The sequence below is a fragment of the Astatotilapia calliptera genome, chromosome 8 (assembly GCF_900246225.1).
Source record: "Astatotilapia calliptera chromosome 8, fAstCal1.2, whole genome shotgun sequence".
NCBI lineage: Eukaryota > Metazoa > Chordata > Actinopteri > Cichliformes > Cichlidae > Astatotilapia > Astatotilapia calliptera.
This window is the reverse complement of record NC_039309.1, coordinates 16,310,370-16,333,932: the sequence shown is the minus strand read 5'-3', so window position 1 is coordinate 16,333,932 and position 23,563 is coordinate 16,310,370. Positions and strand designations below refer to the sequence as shown.

At 40.9% G+C, this 23,563-nt stretch overlaps 1 protein-coding gene across 1 annotated transcript; it reads right to left on the bottom strand.

Annotated features, from left to right (window-relative positions):
• Positions 1–20: 20 nt before the first annotated feature.
• LOC113028605 (heparan sulfate glucosamine 3-O-sulfotransferase 6) lies at positions 21–23,533 on the bottom strand. Its single transcript, XM_026179021.1, has 2 exons — positions 22,699–23,533; positions 21–1,636 (listed from the first exon to the last, which is right to left on the bottom strand). Exons 1-2 carry the CDS (start codon positions 23,169–23,171, stop codon positions 994–996), a joined length of 1,116 nt encoding a protein of 371 aa, XP_026034806.1. The 5' UTR covers positions 23,172–23,533; the 3' UTR covers positions 21–993.
• Between the last annotated feature and the right edge of the window lie 30 nt (positions 23,534–23,563).

Genomic DNA, 23,563 nt, shown 5'->3' with positions numbered 1-23,563 from the left:
ATTACAAAAAATGACCCAAATGCTTGTTTCAGAACAAAATATTTAGTCAGAATTTCCAGCAGAATTTCAAATACAAAAGTTTCAGAGAAAACATCTCAACAACACTGTGCCACCTTATAAATTAGACTTTTAGAAATACACAGTTACATGTAAGTACTGTACCATGTGACAGGGTAAGTGTTAATCAAACAAAGTGGAAAAACAGTCACTGGTTTACTGGCTGTAAATGTTCCTCTCCAGTCTTTAACAATGCACTCATTGCATTAATGACATAAATAACTGCAAATTTACAGCTTGTAGTTGACCATGGCTGGTTTCCCTCTCTAACCTTTTTTCATCAGAACCAGCTATATATCATCTTTGCTACATCTTGTATTTAAAAAAATGAAATGATAGTCCATAAAACAAACTTTAGACTTTTTGTAAGTGTATATAACCAGAGTTGAACTGTTATTTATGTTGATTTAGTGTAACTATTTCTGAATGATCAACTTGTGTCTCAAACCATTTGCATTTATTGTGATTGCACCATTGCGTATCAGTTACTGTCGTTTGGTTTCTCATGGCTTTGTTCACCCATCGAATCTCTTTTTCTTTTTGGTTTAACTTTGTGAACATCTCCCATTGTCAGTGTTTTGGATAGCAATGGCAGCTTAACTTGGGGTGTCAAGTGCTTGAAATCCTGATTTAAGTAAATAGGCATTATGCTTTAGTTTGCCTTCTGCTTGTCTGTATGAGCACAAAACAAGCCGTTTGCACAAGACTTTGTCGAAAATGCTTGCTCAAGTGCTTCAAAGAATTGAAGTTTTCTAAACTTTGTTAGCATGGTTGTTATAAAGCCAGGTGAAGGCTCCTTTGTGCATTGGCATTCAGGTATCATACTTTAATAAATGAAAAACAAAAGGCAAGTTATACAGAGTAGAACCTTTGGCGACAAAGAACACACAGTATCCCTGCCTGTGTTTAACTGTTGGTGAATAGTGGTGGCAGTTTTTAAGAGCTTTGGTGAGTTGCCATTTGGTCCCAGCCAAAGTCGTGGCCAGTCATTTGGTAAAATTTAAGATTAAAAGGTCTGTAGAAGTCTCTGAGCCTGAGCAGGACTTCAGAGGGTATCTGTGGATGGGGCCTCCCCTTTGACTTCCCCAGGCAGCGAGGCCTGCTGCTCCCCTCAGGCTTCTTTAGGCAGGGGAAACCTTTGGTCTGGTTGAAGTAGAAGTGCTTATCTGTGACCACGCGCTTGAGCCCTAGGAAGTCCTGGACCCGACCCATTTCACCCGCCGGGTCTGTTACAAGGCGTTCGCCGCTGACAAACAGGAAGCGCGACATTGGAAAGTAGCGCAGCCAGTTCTCTAGGTGCTTGGCGTAGATGCCGATGCGTACAGCGCTCCAAGACGTGTCGATGAGGCCTGTGGTGGCGTTACGAAAAGCCAGGTTCTGAAAGGATGGAAGCCCGGGAGATTTGGACAGAGTCTGCGTGTAATCGGAAACAGCGCGCGTCACAGGGTCCCGAACCACCACGATAAGCCTGGTGTGGCGGCTCATGGAGAAGACGCGCCGAGGAGCTTCTTTGGTGATGAAGTAGCTCGGCGTTTTCTCCATGGTTATCTGGCCTTCCAGAGTACGAGGCATCAGGTTCCTGGATGAAAGAGAGAAAGAGAGAAAAAGCCATTTAACACAGTCGAAAAGCCCCCCCAAAAAACCCCACTACACTGTAGTTACTGAGAGCTCACATATTAAGAGTACATATTAGAGAAATGATACATTCCCTTAATATTTCCAGCACATTCCTTTGACGATGCCTCACTTGCCTTCGAGGCTTTTTGATTTCGGTTTGTAATTAGAGGGATAAATCGGTGATTAGAGAGAGATAAACATGGCATTAGCTGCTGGCACTGATGGAGTGACCATGTGAGTTTAGTCTGGGAGGGAGCTACTGAACGGCTACTGTAGGAAAACCGCGAGGCTATGCTAACCTCAGAAAAGTAATTTCCTCATCTCATCCGCGGCCTCCTTCTAAACAAGCTCATAACCGCTGCTCTTGCTCCTGTGTTCCTCGATGATGGGAGAATGTCCGGCTGGCCTGAAGTAATAGCCACACTGCTGTAATACCACTAGCATTTCTTACAGCACTGCTCTCACTGACACCTGGAAATCAAAAGTATAGCAGCTAACTGTTACCTAGCTAACTTTCATTATCTCGTACTGCTTGCTTTGAATTGCAAACACACTGCCAGCTGTCGGTCTACCGGCTGCTGTCGACTAAAACAGCTGCATGCTAACTACAAAAGCTTCCAGCAATCACGAGGAAGTTCCTCCAGAAATTTAGTTTAGATTACTACTTGAGTAAAATGTTATATTTGCAGTTTGGCCATCTTTGCTAATCAAAAACACTGCATTCACTCGCCAAGCGGGCATTTTTCAACAGCAGACACTTTGACCTGTCACATTAGGAAACCACAGGTGTTACTAATTACTGACGGTGCTCTGTTGTGGCTTTTCTCAGCAAGCCGAGACAGGACAGCAGAAAGAGTATCGCGCCGGTACCAGGGCCCCGAAACTGAAGCTGCTAAATGGAATTCAACTGTCATTAAACTTTTATTATTTACATGTGTGCCTTTTCTGCAATGGCTAAATGTTTTTTTTCCAGAAAATGGTCTATTGCTCACATTCGGGAATGTGGGAAGACTCTTAGAAAGAACATGGTCAGATAGTCAAGTTATTTGGACAAACACACACTTTAAGGGTTTAGATAATCTAGAAAAGCTCCAATATGACTCTGCTGTTGGTTTCATGCATATTTAGGCTTTATAGTCAAAGCCAGTCAAAATATGTAATATGAAATATTATTTGAAAGTAATTTGCACCGCTGTGAAATTTAAAACGTCGGCTCACAGTTTAACCCGAGGGTAGAAATGGCATGCGTTTGTTTTTCTCTGACTTGGAATGAAATGCAATGTGATGAAGAAGTTACTGTCAAGAGGCAACAAAATGAAAGTCACAGTAACTCTGCACCGTGCCCACTCTTTGACATTGAAGTACATTATGAAGTATGCTTCAGTTTGTCTCTTTTGCTCCCCATATTTCAGTCCACTCCTCTTTGCTCTCTATTTCCATTATCCCCGCCCGAGTGGACTGACCTCCTGCTCGCCATTGCTGCCACATCTTTATGACGTGACAGTTTATTTTAAAGAAGGATGCTTCAGCAGAACAAAAACTTATGATTAGACTTACTTTGTGACTTATTTCGGCAGCGTCTAGGCACGGCAACACACTGTCCTCATGCGCAGTGTCACGCTGATTTTTAGTTGTAATTTAGGCCCAATCAGCAATCACACAACATGTGTATGCCAATACAGCTGAACCATGCCAGAGCCCACCTCACCTCCAAGCAGGCAGTGGCACAGAAAACTCAACCACGCCTGAACGCAGTCAAAGAAAGTTGACTTTGCAAATGTAGATTGTGTAGAATGAGGTACGAATGAAAAAGTAACTTTAACCCCAGGCCAGTCAACTGATGAGGCTTGGGGCATTGGTGAAATAACCTTTACTATATCCTCTAACTTTAATGTCTAATATTTGTCTTTGCAGGAAGCTTAAAGTAACATTTTAACCCTCCATCACCAAGTATCTCATATTTGATGCATGAATTTCTGACTTTAAAAAAATCTAAATCAATTGCATAAGATGTTGCAAATATGATACAAATTAAAACTAATATATAGAAATTAATATTTGATTAATTTTTGCTTTAAGTTTTTTTAGAATGTTCAAAAAACACAAAAAAAATTTAAAATGTAAAATTTATGGCTAAATTTAATGTTTCAGGATTTACAGGGTTAAAACTGACATGATATGACCACCTTGTGGCCTAAAATAAAATAATTTGTGTTGGTGCAAATGGCTTTTTGGTTCATTACCTTTGCACCAATATGCCTAACAGACGCAAGTCTTTCACAAATTACTGGGAGCTGGATTTGGACAGATTCCTTTTATTTTATCGATCAATCCATGCTATCAAACTCAAGCAAAGTAATAACTAACAAAAATAAGATCCAAACGATAAACTGGGATTGTTATTTAATTTATGGACTATTTGGGCTGTGGTGGTGTAACTGCATTTCTACATTTCAATTATACTACTGCAGCAGTTATACTTGCGGACTGCATACAGCCCAAAGGTATCCTATAATAGGGCTCACCATGTCTTCTGGTCCAATCCTGTTATTGCCTTTGGCTCCCTGCTTGTTATTATCAGTACTTGAGGTATTCTGGGCACACTTTGGCTTTAAAAAAAAAAAAAAGGGCTGCCCTCTTCCTCTTGATCTTTACCCCTACTTAGATGACTCAGACTGAGAGGACATACCTCAAAAAGTTCAACAAACCCTGACCGAAGCCTGTGTTTGACTGAGAGTCTCCATAACCTGCCAGAACAGATTGTATATAAATCGGGGGGAAATGGGAGGGAAAGGAAAACCTATTTGTCTCGTATCGTTTACTTCATTCAAATGCTACCGTAACACCAAAATGGAATCTAATAACCTCCGTTGTGAAAAATATTCTGCCAATTTTCCCTCTCCTAAAAAAAACAACAAAACGCACTGGTTTGCAAAGGAGATTCAAATCGCAGGCAGCAGTTTGTGTTATAGAAATCCAAGTGGAGAAGAATGCCAGTGTTGCAACTGTGAAAGATCCCTCAGCTAATTTCCATGCTTCCCCCCTTCCCTCCTCAGCAGGCATGTGGTGGCGGTTGGGTCGGAGTCTTCGTGGTTGGTCTGCAAGTGAGGGGCTTACTGGGGCTCTGGTGTGTGGTGATGGAGACTCCATTTCTCTCTCTCTCCCTCTTTCTCTGATCCAACACACACACTCGGCTCCAACTCCGGCATGTCCCCTGGCATGAAACTCTGAGGGTAACACCAAATACACAACTTATGGCATTCATAAGAAATGTCTGACTCGGATTATGGGGGCTGAGGCAAAACAAAATTGTGAAATGTACAACAAATACCTAAAGGAAAAAAAAACGATGCTGTTCCCATGAGTCCTCTCTCCATTAGGGCGTAGTGTAAGCTACAACCTATAGCTCAGACGTTTCTAAGCATGTCGGTCGCGAGTTTATTTCTGGTGACCACATGATATAAGTGGCAATATAGTTTTTATGGATCTGAGTCCCAGAAAAAAAGAAGCTGAAGACCTCGTTTGTATCCCAGGAAAGTTTAAGAGCTCTGCCTTTCAGAGGAAACTGCACTCTCACATACAGTATGGGCAAAAGTTGTTGAAGCTAGGTTAAGAAGATGCTGAGAGAGCACTACAGATGTGATGTTTGCTTTGAGAGTGTTGATGGGGAAGTATTGAGAAGTGTTTTTGTAGAATACATGTATGTGAATGAGAGAGAGACAGGTGTAACAGTGACGATCCAATGAGTACAAGTAATGACGGAGGATAATTAAATAATTAAAAATAAAAATAAAAAAAATAATTAAATACTTGGACTCATCCACACAAAGCAATGGACAGAGCAAAAAGTAGGTGATTTGTGACAGAAGGATAGCAGCAGGAGCAACAGGGAAGGTTTACAACATGGTAGTGAGATAGTTTGGAGAAAGGAGCACTGAGAGAAAGACAGAAGTTGAAGAAGACCAGGATGGGACAGATTAGAAATAATTACTTCTGAGGAAATGACTGGAGGAGGAGGGATGGTGGATATACTGGGCAAAGGATGCTGAATGTGGAGCTGAAGAGCAGGAGGAAAAGAAGAAGAACTCTGTAGTGAAAGAGGAGAGGATGTTAGGGATAGAGTGAGATGGACGCAGATGACCCATAAAGGGAGCAGCCAAAAGAAGTGGAAGAAGACGATGCTGTTTTGGTAAATTTACTTCTCCTTATCCATCCTTGCCTACCTGTGTCACCCACTTTTTCCAATATGATTCCTGAAATCCCATCGGAAAAACATGTGCGATCGATTCAGCGAGTATTTCCAGCTGAGAAAAAAGAATAGTCGCATCCTTTAATTATCATATTTTCTGGCCCATTAATATTACTGTCACAGGAATCAGCCTGACACTGGAAAAACTGATATTAACACCATCGATACCCCCTCCCCCTCTTTTTTTAATTGTATTTTTCTGAGTTTCCAGCATGTTTGAACTATTTCGTGAGTGTGCTGCAGCACTAAATGGATGTTTCATTTCAGTCAGGCTAATGAACGCCACAGTAACCTGTTTGAGGCACAGAGGGGCTTCTATTGACGTCGTGTTTACATTTTTAGGCCACACAGTGATGGAACACAGGGTGGGGGGAGGAAAGGGACTGCCGGTAAGCGTGGATTACAGCTGAGAGAAGAAGAAGAGGAAGAAGAAGAAGAAGATCAGCGATTGTGAGTCTAAAAAAACAAAAGGCGAGAGCCACAGATGGAGAGAAGAAAAGCAGCAGCGAGAAAGCACAAAACAGGGGCATCTCATCTAATCTCCCATTATCTCATGAAGATGAGAAGAAAATCAAAATGTTTGTTCTTTTTATCTGATCACAACTGGTGTGTGTGTATGAAATGGTGCCAGAGAGAGTTTAGGGCGACCTAGCAACCTGATGTTTGTTTTCATCACACCTCTCCCATCAGCATCTGGAGCAGGAATGCGGTTTGGTCCGATAGTATGCTGATGTGCGTTTATCTGTGCATACAAATGCATCCAGGCACACACACTGTCTCTTTCGCACACACACACTCTCTCTTTCGCACACACGTTTAGCTTGTGGTCTGTGTGGGTGGGCTGAGGTTTATTAGAGACTGTTTAAATGGCTGCAAACTTGTGGGCTTTTATTTATCAACAGAAAATGAGCACACATCAGTTTAGTAGTTTGTGCTGCCCTCAAAGGCAAGAGAAAAGCAGGGGCTACTTGACAAACAGATTATCTGAAAAAGTATTTTTCAGCCACCCCGATTAATCAGAACAAAATGAATAATTTTGGATTTTGATGAATGGAGGATAAAGTTTTTCTACAGTTTGATCATTACGGAATATAAGGCGGGACTTCTCGTAGCTAACACTACAGAGTTTGATCTTCTTTTTTTTTCTTTTCTTTTCTTTTTTTTTTCTTTTTTTTTTTTGGCCTGTCCCGTTTGGCTCTTTTGCCATCAGAATTGTTGTCTAAAGGCAAAGAAAGATGCCCAACGGATTTACTTTACCAAACTGACCATCCCAGCCTTGCCGTAATGGTCCATTTGATTCACCTTTTATTGTTTATTTTATTTTCACTTGCTGAATATGGGACAGACTTGACTGGGGGAAAGAAGGGGAGAAAGAAAGAAGGAAAGAGAAACAGCTGAGAAGAGGGACAAGGGCAAAAGACAAAAACCAACAGAACGGGCAGAAGAAAAAAAATGCATATATCAATCACCTGGATCACCTGCTGAGAAAGAAAAAAGAAAGCAAGCAGAAGAGAACAAGAGTAATAGAATAAACAGCATCACAATGATATATTGGAATATGACAGTAAATACTAAATATTAAACATTATTGTGCAGCACATAAGATCAACAGAACACAGTGTGCTTTGAGGTAGGAGCCAAAAAGGGTGTAGTTTGTGGGTGTGATCACCCGTGTGTACACCTGTGAGCATGGACGCGCTTGTTTTTTGTTTTTTAAAAGGTTCCTTCATGTAATAATCTGCTAGAGGGTGTGGGGGGGCCACAGCCCCGTCCTCCAGGGCATGAAGCAGGTATGGAGGAGATCAAAACTCCAGACATCCAGAGGCCCCCAGAACACAAGAGACCAAGGAAGACCAACAGAGGGGCAGCTGCGCCACTGTCCCGGAAAGAGCTGAGGAGAGTCCCAGATGAGGGCTCACTCAGCAGCCGCGGAGCAGAAGCCAGGGGGAGTTGCAGTGACGCGCCCGTGAGCTCCGCCGGCAGCCAGCTGCGCCTGAGTGACCGAGCCCCAGGCCGAGAGGCCGGGGGCACCCCACCTCCGAAGTGGCCCGAGCGAGCCCCAGGCTCCAGGCCCCGATAAGCGGCCGCCAAGGAGTGAGCCGGTGTGTACCTGGACGCCCATCCCCGGACACAAAGAACCACCAACGCACCGATGTCTGAGGGAGTCCGCCACTGGCAGGGGAAGTGGTGGTAGGGGGAGATAGGCCTCCAAACCTTGGAGGGCCTGAGATGTCCCCAGAGAGGTGGCGCCTGACACCCAACCTGACATATAGACACAGAAATACAGGCACACACAGATACAAACATCCATTCCCACCCTCATGCTCTCATATGCACTTACTCCACACTCAACCAACGTGGAGACAGACATAAAGAGACGTTGTACACACGATCACACTCCCCAAGCGTACTCTACAAACCGGGTCTAGGTGCCCCCGCCCCTGGAGGGGGGAACTGCACCCAGACCCAGGTGGTGTTTCCCTTTTCCCTGCGGTGGGGGGAGGCAGACCGCCCCGACTGCGCAGCAGCAGGAAGGCTCCACACTCCAGACCGCAGTCGGACGGCCAACTCCTCCTCCTAGTCCTAGCCCCCCTGCTCCAGCAGGTCGCAGAGAATGGGGGTGAGAGAAGACTCCAAACCTCCCTCCACCCGCTCATTGTAATGTTGATGCATGTGTGTTCTAAGGTGCATTTAAAACCCAGGAGGGCTTGGAGCTACCTGCCAGAGAGCAGCAGGTAAGCGCATGGTCCCTCCTGCTAGCCCTCAATGTCTACGTGTATTTAAAATTGAGAGGTGGGCAACGATGCCAGGGGTGGGGTGTACACCCTGATGGTACTTTGGACTCCGTGTATCGTGCCCACCCCCAAGATCCTATAAGAAAAGCAGCAGCGAGAAAGCACAAAACAGGGGCATCTCATCTAATCTCCCATTATCTCATGAAGATGAGAAGAAAATCAAAATGTTTGTTCTTTTTATCTGATCACAACTGGTGTGTGTGTATGAAATGGTGCCAGAGAGAGTTTAGGGCGACCTAGCAACCTGATGTTTGTTTTCATCACACCTCTCCCATCAGCATCTGGAGCAGGAATGCTGTTTGGTCCGATAGTATGCTGATGTGCGTTTATCTGTGCATACAAATGCATCCAGGCACACACACTGTCTCTTTCGCACACACACACTCTCTCTTTCGCACACACGTTTAGCTTGTGGTCTGTGTGGGTGGGCTGAGGTTTATTAGAGACTGTTTAAATGGCTGCAAACTTGTGGGCTTTTATTTATCAACAGAAAATGAGCACACATCAGTTTAGTAGTTTGTGCTGCCCTCAAAGGCAAGAGAAAAGCAGGGGCTACTTGACAAACAGATTATCTGAAAAAGTATTTTTCAGCCACCCCGATTAATCAGAACAAAATGAATAATTTTGGATTTTGATGAATGGAGGATAAAGTTTTTCTACAGTTTGATCATTACGGAATATAAGGCGGGACTTCTCGTAGCTAACACTACAGAGTTTGATCTTCTTTTATAAAAGCAAAAGGAAAATATCCCATGTACTAAATTGTAGATTAAATTGATATATCTATTTTCTTTCTAATACCCAGCAAAGATTATGCACATTCATACCACTTTTTGCAACCTCAACGCCTTATTTGTTTTTAAAAAAGCGGTTTGGTAAGGTAAGGTACTGTGAATGCTTATTATCACTTTTCCAGTGGTAAGCACATTCCCCGGCCATTTCCATTTCTGTTTGTGCACAACCCATCTTGCTCTGTCTGCCTTCTCCTTACACACACATATATAAACACAGCGCACACATGTGCACACTGTAACCATCTGAACATGCCCTCCACAGGATGGACCCACATCTGGGAGCAATGAAGTTCTTAGTTTGTGTGCGCGTGTTGGATGTGTGTGCGCATGGCGGAGATGAGGGAAGTGTTTCTGGTTTAGGAAGTTTCCCTCTGGTCCCAGGGTTCGGAGCTCTGAAAGCTGTGATCCATACAGGCTCTGCCGGGCCTGAGGCCAGATCCCCGGACCCTCTTAATCCCCACCAGCCTGCGCTGCACGGAAATGGACTCTTCCACCCCGAAGGTCAGGGGCAGATGGTTGCGTTTCACGGAGCGAGACCACCGGGGATCACGGAGATCATGTAATGCAACATGTCATCACGAGCAGACTCTCTCGTATGTGTTGCGTTTCCTTCCTCTATCTCCGACATTTTTTCTCGCCTCACCGCCTTTCTTCCACTCCTGATCCCCCTTTTTTTTTTTAACAACTTCAAAGCTTCCCCTCGGCCTCTACTGTATCCTTCAAAGTGAGAATGTTATGAATGCATTTGACATGTGTGAAGGGATTTTAAAACACACTGACATCCTCAAACCACTACAGAGGGACGTCTGAAGACGGATACAGTTAGCCTGCGTGTGTTCAAAGATCCGTAAAAGCTGCTGCGTGGAGGGAGAGGGTTGTCATTACTGTCGGCAAATACAGGGCTGAGAAGTTTCTGTGGGCTGATTAGAAGTCAGCAGGGACTGTAAGCAACTCAATAAAAGGGGAGCTAAAGTAATGCTTCACTTTGTGTCTGTTGGAGTCGGGCCATTGCGTTAGTTGGATGATGTTTTTGGCTGCTTATCTTTATTTAAATGTACCCAGTGCCTTGTATAAATACAAGAAATCTTGCACATCTTCTCCTTTACTTCTTTGGCTGCCAAAAATAGATTTGATCAATAATAATAATAACAAAAGGAAACTGAATGTGGGATTCTTGTGTGTCTAAATGCAATTCAAGAGGCTTTTTTTAATTCAAAGACGACACCCTACAGGGTTTACGCAGCGTTCATTAAAAATGTAAGACCTTTAAAATATTACAGGCAGTGATATTTAATTTTATATTACATTTTGTTAATACTTCCCAGCAGTATGTAAGAATTCCTAGCATTAAAAATTAATTGACGGGCTGACCGTAATCAGACAATGAGCTTCTAAGTTAAAATAGCTTTAGTATGAAGTATTGGTAAGAAGTGGTCAAAAAGCACTTACAATGCAAAAGTTACTGTCTCTGTTAGGACCTATAAGAATTTACGCCTGCTTACTGGACGCGTATTCAGTGTTTTTAATGCTTCTTGGACATCTGTGCTATGTTATAGGTTGGCACAAGAGTCTTACACAATATCTGTGTGACATAAATCCATCACAGATCATGTTACGCTCCCTTCAGTTGTGTACGTGTGTGTTTTTGCGTGTGTGTGGCAGACTATTACACGCTCTGAAGGTTGCTGTCTGGCTGACGCACCAGGGTGGCGATGAGTATTTTTACCGAGGAGGTTTGCATCACTGGGGTAGGTCGGTAGGAAAGAGCTGAAGAATGCGTCTAGCTGAGGGGAAAAATAGAGGCGTAACAGTTAATAGACACATCTCAAGGCCTGAGAGCGGTGAGTGAGCGAGCGAGCGAGGAGCAGTCAGAGTTTCCCCTGAAAAAAGATCTGAGCAGATAATGAAAGAGGAAGCTCGGCATGGTTTTGTTGTCAAACCTATGTGTGAATTTCAATAAAACCACTAAGCTGTAGCATTCGGTGGAAACCGACTGCACTGAATGAATGTGTTTTATATTGAACTTCTGCCTTTTTATAACACATTATATTTTTGGGGGAGTAGCTTAACATTTTGGAAAATACTACACTCGTAAATCTCTTAAAGAAGACAGAATGAAGATCAGGAAGAAAGGATGTGGTGATAAGATCTTACTGATAACAGAACAGCCCGTAATGACAGAAAGCACTAAATACGGAAACCCTCATGAATGTCTGGGCGTGTGAGTCTACTTTTTTGTGCCCGTACAAGTGAGTTTAAATAACTGTGTGTGTGTTTGCATGTGCATGGCACTTCCCCTGATTGCTCCCACCCTGCTTGACTTATCAAGTGGGAAAATCTACTGTTGTGCTCCTGCCGGGGCCCACAGCGGCCCGCTTGTGGGGCTTTATCTCCGAGCAGCTAGCCAGGGAGCCTTTAAGGGGCCCCGCCCTGCCTTTCCCCATCTCCCGAATGCAGGATGAATACGGCCAGATAGAGTGGGTGGAGAAAGCGAGGGACTCTTCCATTTCCTCCCTTCTCAAATGTAACCCCGGTGATGTCACAATGTCACGATCTCACCGACATCACAGGACGCTGCAGTTGTATAATTAGGCTGGCAGTAAGATGTCAACACTTGGGAATGCATGTGAGCATGAGAGAAGTTTCTTTGGATTAAGCAAATACTCAATGAACTGCCCTAACACCACTTACTCATATGAGAATGTTTGGTACTTTATCAAAGAATATCCAGAGGAAGAGGACACAAACACACGACTCAAGAGCAAGAGCGAACCAAATTGTGTAGAAACATGAGAAAAAAACAAAAGAAGAACGCTACAAGAGGGGAAAAAAAGAAACTGCTGGAAAATTTGAGTGTAATGAGAACCAGATGAGCGAGCAAGTGGGAGGCGGGAACAGGTGTGGTACATTAAACACAGGTGATACTAATGCAACTGAAGGTGGGACAAAAAAATCACAATATAGGGAAGTCAAAGACAGGAAGTAGAAATCACTAATGTACAAAAAAGACCACAAATTACAAAATAAAACAACAACCAAAAAAAAGCAGTTATAATTATGTTATTACTATGTTATCTATACTACGTATATATATTTATATTATTATTTGCTCTTGACTGATGTGCACTGTTTGGCCTATTGACTGAATGACAATAATTCAATCAAACAGTGCACGTCTACAGTTCATGTATAAGCCTGTTTTGGACATAATAATGAATATGAGCATTTCTAGTCACTATGTTCACTATAAAAATAATGAAAAAATTTGATATAAATATATTAAAACCATACGGCAAAATGTATATCATTTTTACAGCTTGACAAATCTATAATAACAGTAATTATAATTTTATACCACAAATATGACCCATTATAGCAAACAGATAAATTGCTGTTTATTGCCTTTTGACTTGCTGTTAGTTTGCCCTCGGCCCAGTTAGTCCAGTTAAATATTAAACATGTGCAAAGAGGTACATGCTGTAATGTTTACCCTTCCCTTTGACCGTGCACTAGAACCAGGGAACACACGCTTCCACTAATTAAACAGCTCCTCTAAATGAGTACATACACATGTGGGACAAACACACCTCAGCAACGCTATAATTGACTCAATATGGACTTTTGCTTGCCTGGCAACTCCCCAGGTCCCGACCAATAAGAACACTCGATACTGTACGATCGTGGAAACCCACTTCCGAGCAGTTGCAGCCTTCATCCCTGTGGTTTCTCAGCTCATTGTTAGCACTGTCTTAAGCTGAAAAACGGAAATCACTGCTGGCAGAGACTGGGCTTTTACAACTGGAAACCATCCTTGCAGCGGTCTGCCATTAGTAGCATCTATCAGGCTCTTTGCAAGCTTTGGCTACATTTGTCCAGACATCAAACATTCAGGACACAGAAGGCTTTTGGATGAACATGAAGCAGGAGCTGGTGTTGGTTTCCAGATTTCCACCCATCACCGTGTCTTGTTTGATGTTTTGCTTGTCCTCAAATTCAGCTGTAGCTCTCTCTGCCAGAGTTTCAGGCATAATTAACCTAATTTCCTCTCAAAACCCACACAGACATCACTAACAATCAACCAGTTATTCTAAGTTGGTTAGTTCCAGTTTAGGGGAGTTTTCTAGGAAGGTTTTGTAGCAGACAAAGAAAAGTGTGTTTTTCTGTGGCTGCAGGTTCTCACGACCCACCCACCCCCAAGCCCGTCAGGCAGTCAGACATTAAACAGAGATGGACACCAATGAGAGGTCAGCAGCCACACACAAATACACAAACCGTCAATAATTACCTGCCTCTCCAGTGAGAGCATTTGTGGCAAATTTGGTGTGGATTTGTGGATTAATATTAACTATGAATGAAAAGCAGGAAACATCGTAGAGGAAGCAGAATTAAAAGGAGACTTAAATGTCTGAGCTTTTATAGATTGTGGAGCTGACTAAAAATCCCCAGAAGATGGCGAATGTATAAAAGAATATAAAGACATTTTAAATATTTTTCTGTTGTTTTTTACAACAAGCATTTTGAACATTTTGGAATTCAAACTGTTTTACTAACCATTACTATACATTAGGGTTGTTAAACGTAAATGTATAAAATAAAAAAATTATTTAAAAAAAATTATTAAAATAATGAAAATAAATTAAAATAAATACAAAAAAATATATAATTGAAAATATATAAAATTAAAAATATAATAACAAATATGAATATATAAACATTAAATTAAGTTGAAGACATAATTCACCAGTTTGTGGTTAGAAAAAGTACCGAATTTTTAACATAATGTTAAATTGAAAAAAAAAAAAGATTTATTAATCACGGTTAAATGAATATCAGTGTTGCATCATTAACATGGACGATGTACTGGAGTTAAAAATATTCATTTTAAAGGGATATAAAACAGTACTTATATCCCAGAACTGTACACAGCTTCAAATTTGCTTACCATAGTTCCTCAAATATGAGTAAATATGGCCAAGAGCTACAGATCAAAATGAGCCTATGACTAACTCTGGTATATTTAAAGTAATGTCCACCAATGTAAACTGGGGTTGTTAAAAAACAGTAGACAACATAATGGCCAGAGGTGTGGTCGACATGATCAAATAAAGGTCTCAAATAAGCAATAATAAGCTGTTTGTCTTGTATGTTTACCCTCCTTTTGTTCGTGCAGCGGTCATCAACGTTCACGTTAGATTAGCAAAGCTGTGACACCATGAGTGCAGTGGGTAGCTGCTGGCCTATGAGTGAGTGGAGCATATAAGTATAATAGGTGCTTATTTAAGTGAAATAAATAAAAATGTGTGCTGTATTGTTACTGTAACATGTATATTTTTTAAAAAATGTAATGTAAAAACCTTTTAAAAGTAAAAGCCTACATCTAATTTATAAGTATATATATATATATATATGTGTGTGTGTGTGTGTGTGTGTATTCATATGCACAATATGAAGAGTGTTACCATTATTATATAGTTATTGACTCGTTAGTTTTGTTTCTCTCCTCACACCTCTTTCATTTCCTCTTTTTCATTTATGAGTAAGCTACGTCTGCAGATCTTGCACTATTTTTAAACACCCCCCCCCCCCCCCCCCAATCTTTCCTCATGCACGCTCATTTAATATAAAAAGACTAATAACAGTGTAAAGGGGGGAAAAATAAAGCAAGAGGTTTGGTGGAAATGAAGGCAAATGATGTGATGAAAAGAAGGTGAAGGAGGTAGAAATAGGATTATTATTTTGTCGTCTGTGGCAGCTCATCAGTCATCCTGATCTCGCAGGTCTCCTGCTGCCTCGTCTGCTCTGTCTGTTTAACGAGGAGAGGCTGATTTCAATGAGTCTGCGACTGAAGAACAAGAGCGACGCCCCCTCTTCTTTGAGTCTTACTAAAAATGCCCATACTCAGCACAGCAGTTTGGAATTAAAACCCCAAACAGAAGAATTAAAAACCAGTCTGAGCGATGAACAACACAAACTTTCTCTTTCTGTAACTGTGATTGAAATGTGGTAAGTTTCATACTTTCCCCAGTGATCCTTTCATTGTTCATCTCTCACCAGTCATCTGTTTCTATTAAATTTGACTGGATGAAAATGGCGTGCTGGCGGGGGGAAAGGTCGAACAGTGACGAGCTGTCAAAAAACTGATGACAGGGCTACATCAGGCCTTTTTTTGACCAAGTAAAAATCCATACCTCCTCCAGAACAAGTCTAGTTTGATTGAGTCACATTTAATTACAGCGCTTAAGCTTTTCCAGCTGAATTTTGTACTCGTTCTGATAATAACATCTCTCTATATATAGGTAAATAATCTCATGTGTGTCAGTTCTGACAGACATGTTGGATGATGCTACTAATGTTAATGGTTTGAACCCACTTGTTTATTCTTGTAGTGATACAGCTTCAAACATCCAAAGCACTAAACCCTGTCTTCCAAGGAAAGCTGCCTTTCTTTCTTTGCATTTCCTATTTTTCTGAATTCTTTATTGAAAGTGTCTCTTTCCCTCCCAGTCCTTGTTTACTCTAAAAAAACACTCCGTAACGCGCAGCTTCCAAGAATGTGAGTACTGAGAAATTCAACCAGAGAATCCCATGTGATTGGTAGAGTGCCCTAACAGGAAATACAACCTGGACATTACTGTCTAGGTGGCGCATCTAACCCTCAGCTGAATTATACAACACGCTCCCTTGGTTTTACGACAAGAAAACGAAATGAGTCGATAAGGAAAGAGAAAGAAAAGTAGTGACTGTGAGGAGGCATAAAGAGAACGAGGCTCTAAAAGGAGTGAGAGCGTGTCCAGTGGCTTTACATTACACAGTTTGAGTGACCTGAACAAGCCAATAAATCCACTCCATCAACACTCAGACTGTGGGGCATAAATGTCAGCCGCGGATGGGAGTACGAGCTTCTTGTCAACAAGATGGAATATTCAGAAGTTAATTCATTTCTGCTGCAACAGCGTGATAAAGGCAGAGAGGAGGAAATCGATAGGAAGAACGTATTTTAGGTGATCAATATGGGGAAATGACATTTATATCTGCGAGATATTTATAGCATCAAGAAATGGTGGGGAGAAGAAGAAGAAGAAGAAGAAAGTGGATGGAGATCAGGTATACAGCTGAAGCAGTGTGAATGGATCCAAGCTCACACACATGCTCACACTCACTCATTGCACACCATGGCTGTCTGAACCCCCATTCCCCACCACAAAGCCACAGAATCGTTTCCAGTAGATGGTACAGCCAAGGCTTTTCCACATATAAGCATTTTTTCTGAAACAATTTGCCAAATGCTTCCTTTAAGGATGTCCATGTGTTTTACTTGGTTACCAGCTGAAGACAGGGCCGTGGCTCTCTGAGCTCAAAGACACTTTGAAATGAAGAGCTCTGTCAGAGAATACTAAGTGATACTTTCCAGCACAATTTCAGATGATTTTGTTGGCTTCATATGCTACGGTTCTGTTTCAAATTGATATATTTGAATCACTAGGTACTTAGGCTGTAATTACACTTAATTAGTCATATTTTTTTTATTACAAAAATAGATTAGATTTGGAATTATGGAAAAGGCAGAAAAGCAGGAAAATCAAAGGAAGGAGGGAAAAGAAAATATTAGAAGAGTGCGACAAATTTGGCATTTTTGAGACAGATAAATTGCAGATATTTGGCAATTTAAGTATTTGATATTCTGATATATCTGTTAATATTTCCTTTGAAACGTCAAATATAAAAAGATTTCCCAAAGTTTGGTATATGTAAATATTTATTTACTACTGCTATGCTCTGTCCAGCTCTGCTAAGAGCAGCTAAGTTGTTGTTTAGGGCGTTCTAAACACAATAGCCATCAAGGAATTTGAAAAGTGCCCTCTGGTGGACAAACTGTACAACATCAATGCTCAAAACATGGCTGAAGGGTGTTTCTCTAGTCGTTTCCTTACTTATTAAAATGTAATTTAACAGCTGTTATAAAACCAGTTGGCAAATTAGCAAATAGCTAATAATGGCTAATAAGATAAGCTCCAGATACTACAGTAAATGTACTTTTTATACAGACTATAATGTAGCATACAGGGAAAATGTGCTGATGTCAATAAATGGTTACATTATTAAAGTACCTATGCTGTAGATCAGGGGTGTCAAACTGAAATACACAGTGGGCCAAAATTCAAAACTGGAACAAAGTCGCAGGCTAACGTTAATATTTATTGTAATATATTTATTCCTCCAGATATAAGAATGAATCTTTTCTTATGGACTCAAACACGTTTTGCTGAAAAACTGAATATGGAACAAGCAAAACTTAATACTAAACAATATATACATTAGCTGTATAATACCAGTAGGCCAGCTCTAATAGTAATTTGGTATGGCTTCGCGGGCCAAATGTAATTAGTCTGCGGGCCAAGTTTGGCCCGCGGGCCAGAGTTTGACACCTATGCTGTAGATAATATTTTCAGAAGGCTATTATGTCTACGATAAAGTTGTGTGTAGTTGCACAAAAAAACTAAAGAAGCTAAGTGATCTCAGTACTTCTGCATAACATAGTTTTTAATAGTTTTTACATTTGGGAAGATATATCCTTAAAATATAAAATAAAATCATTTGACAATACTTTTTTGCACTACTACCACCTGGACTGGCAGAAGGTTTAGCTTAGCTATTTATTTTGTTAGTTTGACTTAGGCTCACTTTTTCAACCATTAGCAAAAACCTTTAGATGCGTTAGTCATTCCAACTGTTTATCCAAAAACTTTAGATATTGTTTATTTACTTATTTCAGTTATTTACTTATTTCTAGTACCAATAAACTTGTATCAGATGTTATGTATTTTTTTTTCTTGTATTTTATCATTTTAACGATTTATTTATTTTTTTTACCTGGATATAATAGTTACAATAATTTATCCATCAGTTATCTAGCCTTTTTGCTACTTAGCTAACCTGTATCCAACTTTGCGTGATGTTGTGTAAATAAATTAAAAATAATTTTTCAACCTAATATTAATTTTACTAATATTACTTTTAGCTACTTAGCTTAGCATTACCAATCATCCTTTATTCAGAGGCATTAATCCCACAAAGTTCTGATGCATTATGTAGCATTTATTATATGTGATTCTACTTATTTATTATTTCTACAATGTGTTTAAACCACAATCTTTTTCACCCACCCTCCCCCCCAATACTTGAGTAACTCTATGGTATAACATGTACTCCCTCCAGTTTTAAGTAATGTATGATCTAAGCCTTGTTTGGAGTCACTGGACTACTTCCACTTCCTTTGATCATCTATCTGTCTCACATAAAATAAAAAAGTAGATACATAAGTCAGTGATTGTCTGTAAGCCAGAGGACTACATAGCCCTTGGGCACAATAAGTGTCCCCTGTTGCACTCAGGTGTAGGATGACTGCAGTTCTCATCAAGGATGAGTGCTACGTGGCGAGGCGGTGGCTGGATGGGAGGGGTGTTGACTAATGCTCGATAAGGCCTTGTTTAACTGCAGCTAGGAGCCTAATTCATCTCAGCCCCTTCATATGTCCCTGAGCTGTCCACGTTAATGCCTGACCTGTCATTACACCGGTCCAATTCGCGCAGTGTTGACAAGAGCTGTCAGCGGATTAGGATGGAGCAAAAACACACATTTCATTATATCTTCAAAGGAGAAAAGAAAAGAGAGACAAAAAACACAGAGATGTTTTACATCACATCTGTGTTAAAAAGAACAGGGGTAAGGTCACTTTCCTATCAACAGAAAGTATAAAGAACATGTAAAGGTCACTGATCTCTCCACATTTAATCCTGTTAGGTCTTGCTTTGTCATCACTGACACCGGCAAATGGCTTACAAATCGTGACATTTACATTTTCTTTTCTTTCTTTCTTTTTTTTTTACATCTCTTACGCAGCAATGTGCATTTAAAAATAGGTTCTTAGCAAACAGACTGCAGCCAGTAACACTAAAGAAAGAAGATTTTTTAAAAGATAGTCAGCAAACACAGCATAGCTGTAACGGCAGCACTAATCCACCTGATTAGTCTAGTTTTGCACCTCACTTATCTCATGGCTTTGGTAACATGTGAGAGGGAAAAGATATTAAACTAGAAAGTGCATTTTCTGAAGAAACTGCAGTGTGAATGCTTGAATCTGAATGTATGCACTGAAATGAATTAATTACTGAATTTAAGTTAAAAATCTTGAATGAGATAAAAAAAAAAACCCCGAATTTAACCTGAAAACAAAAGTGCTGAACTGCTAAAAGCTGAAGGTTACACAGAAGAAGAAGTTGGAAAAAAGCTGAAAATGTTTTAATTTTAAATTAGAAAAACCTAAGAAATGAGAAAAGAACATTTAGAGTCAGAAAACATCTGAAAGAATATTAAAAGGTCATATTCTTTGAATCACTGAATGACTAAAATGTGATCCCTCCACTTGGATCCAAACCATTTAAAAAATTTAAAAGTTTGATCTTTGAAAGACACGGTGTTGGAAAGAGAACAACGATGGCGACGTTCTGAGGGTAAAATGATGGCTTTAACACTGTGGACACAGCAGAAAAAAAGGTTTCACCTTCACCTTTAAATCAAAATGCAAGCTTGAGGTTTTCATCAAGGTTACTGTGTATCTTTATCACTTTAGCAATTAATTAATTGATTTAAAATAAATAGAAAAAACTGAACTGAAATCTGCATTTAATTATAATTTAGAGATTACGGAGGACGGGTGAATAAAACAATTAATTTCAAGCCCAACTTTTGGATTCCAGGAAAAATAAGATGATTAAATAATTGATTACTAAGTAAATATACATATTAACTGATAATAACATAAACAGTGTTCCACTGTTAATGAGCTAAAAATTCCAGTTTGTTTCTTTAACAGTTAATTTAGCATTTTTTGTATTACCCATCTATTGCTGACTCTATTCACAGTGATCCCCTGTCTGTGTTTGTGATTCTCAGACATACTTATTACTCTGTCAGCTCTCTCTTTATCTGTTCTCTGTTCGTAATCTAGATTTGTAAGATAGGATCACAGCTGGTATTTAAATTTACAGATACCACCTTTTGCCACCTAACCATTTAACGTGCTTTTTTTATTTATTTTTGGGTGTATGTGAATCTGCTGGACCAGCACCTGACAATTCAAAGACACACCTGTTGGCATGGAGAGCAAATCTGTTTAGATAAAACTGCAATAAAAGCGCAGCTCACTCACTTCTAGATTTTTATTGCACTCTGCCGATAAAAGTGTCCCTTACTCTGGTGTGCGCTGGAATTTTTATTGTCCAATTAAAGGTTTTATGGGATTGAACTAGTCCACTTCTGTGCTGTGCTTTAATCGTCCCAAAGTTCAGCATCACTGATGATAAACCTATCTTCACATCTTAAACTGAAACTGCCCCGAGAAGCATTTCCCACATACAAAACTTCCCCCATCGTTCATCTTTCTCTTTGTTATCATGCATGCACCGTGCATTTAGCAGGAAACCCCCAGCCTCTTCCGCATTCAGTACCACTGTTAAGTGGTAAAAACGCCAGCCTACACTTGTGCATGCATACTTTGATCTCTGATGTCACTCAGCAGTTATTGCACCCTTCCAGCGAACAGCTGATTACCTGTCGTGTATTGACAACACCTGCCACCCCTCCACATTCACCTCTACCCTTTCCACATCTCTTCATCAAACTGTCATTTACTCTGCCGATCCTCTGTAATGGCTCTCATCTTTCCTCCTCCGCACACTAACTCTTGATTTTTTCTGTCTTCTGCAAATTTGAGGTGATCTGTAACGTCCATCTATGTTGTTAAAAGACAGTAAAAAAGATAAATGTTAACATTTTTCTCTGGAGCGTGCTATCATTAAAAAAAACCTGCTTCATTGATTCAGTAGAAAGAGCAACTTGTACCGAAAGAAATATGTCCTTTGAAATCTGGGCCACCATCAGATCAACGACACCACCAGCATCCACAATAACCCACCCTCTCTCTGTGTGATCAGGGGCTGATAGTGACGAAGGCTCTCAGGGGACCAGCATGGACACTTAGCCAGGCGGTGTGTCAGCTCAATAAACAGCAATTTATTGGCAGGGGACTGAATACGCTGCCATCCTTGCAAGCTATCAGCAGAGCATCTTATTGGTGCTGAGAGATATTAATGAAGAGAGAAAAGGTGAGGAAATAGGTTAGAAGAGCTCAGCTCTCCTCAGCTCTCCTCTTTCACTACAGCCTGGACTAAAAGAGACTTTATTTGCACTAATAAGGAGGGAGTGTGTTGAATTTGTTGTGTTATTGTTACATCATGTGCCAGGCAGTCCTATTTCAATATTTAGTGCAACAAGGAAGAGACACAAGAGACACAAACACATATTTTCAGTATGTGAGTCCCCCTTGGGATATATCACCTTTATTTCAAATGTGGCCTCAGCCTGAACACACGCACACACACACACACACACACACACACACACACACACACACACACACACACATATATATATATATATATATATATATATAAATTTAAAATCCTCCCACTGAACCAGTTATTGATGTTTATTTCTTTGCTGATTGAAGGCAAAACAGATTCCAAAGGAACAATTTTTTCCCCCCTTCTTCTTCTTTTGATTTAACATCTGCCTAATCAGGCGTCTGCCACATCAAACTGCTCTGACAAGCTACATTAAAACCGCAGCTACTGAAGATAAAAGCCATATCTGGTTCAAGTTTCCATGACAGAGCAATCCAATATAATCCGGAGGGGAGCACTGATAGTACAGGCCCGTACAGAGGGGCTCGATTTTTAATTCCCGCACATGACCTGTTATGAATACACCACTGTCGTATTTAAATGTCTTTTATGAAGCTGAATATTTCATAAAATACATGTTTGCGTTTTTAAAATGCGAATTCGTGGGGGGAAATGTGTCCGTGAACCAACATTATTAACGAAGGATAAATGGGGCATTCACATTTACGTAAAGAAAGAGAAAGCGTGTTTTTAAACTTATATTCCGGAAGTTTGAAGTCACCACAAACAGAAAGACTTCTTGAGTCTTTTAAGGTCAGTATCCGTTTGCCCATTTTGCTGTTTGAGGACTGCTGGAACGAAACTCGTGATTTTTATGAAAGATTTCATAAGTCCTTCAATAAAAAAAAAAAAAAAAAAGGAAAACAAAATAAACACGCCTTTACCTGTACCATTCCAGTCCCTTCTCGTAGAAGCGATCGAAGAAGTGCGGCTCAGCGCCCACGGCTCGCACGTCTGGATGGATGCGCAAAAACTCCAGGAGAGCCCGAGTGCCACCTTTCTTCACCCCGATGATGATGGCCTGAGGGAATTTTTTGTTGCCAAAATTATTGGCTATAGAAATATTGTTGGACGGGGGATCACTGTTCGTCAAGTCCGACAGCTGTTCGCGGACAAGCGAGACCGGAGACGCGTTATACGCGCCGAGCTGCTCCGTTTCTTGTCCATCTTTAAAGATAATTTTGGTTTGGAGATTACTTCGCTGGTCATACACGGGTCTGGGCAGGGATTCGCAGTAACCGTTGAGGCAGTAAAAGAGGTAAATGAAGAGAATAATCATGGTAAAGAAGACAGGCAGCTTGGAGTGCACCTTCAGGTGTCCAAAGTTGAACGCAGCTCTCCATTTACTACATCCCATGGGTCGCAATCCTGAGCACGGGGACACGACGCAGGAAACATGCCATATCAGGGGGGTTGGATACTAAAGTCAAAGTGACAGCAGCTTAAAAAGCGCCTGTTTTGTGCCACATGTCCAAGTGGCGCAAAACTTGTCCACCGCGCATCCAAAAGCTCCACATGTTCCTTATTATCCCTCTCGCCCCCCGTGACTGTCCCTGAATCCTGCCGTCATCAAAACAAAACAAACAAACAAAACAAAGTTTCTTTAACAACTGGAGCAAAAATCCACAAAATAAAAACGCAGATTCAGCAGGTTGAATCTGCCGCACAGCTCTCCGTGTCTTCTGTGCGCCCCTGCGGCTCCCTGGCAGCGGCTGTGTAGGAAACCCTCAGCGATCCTTTCCGTGTGAC

Coding starts and splice junctions, on each gene's coding strand:
- LOC113028605 (XM_026179021.1), bottom strand. CDS start 23,171: ATGGGATGTAGTAAATGGAGAGCTGCGTTCAACTTTGGACACCTGAAG. Junction 1,637..22,698: donor AAGGGACTGGAATGGTACAG/GTAAAGGCGTGT, acceptor TCTTTCATCCAG/GAACCTGATGCCTCGTACTC.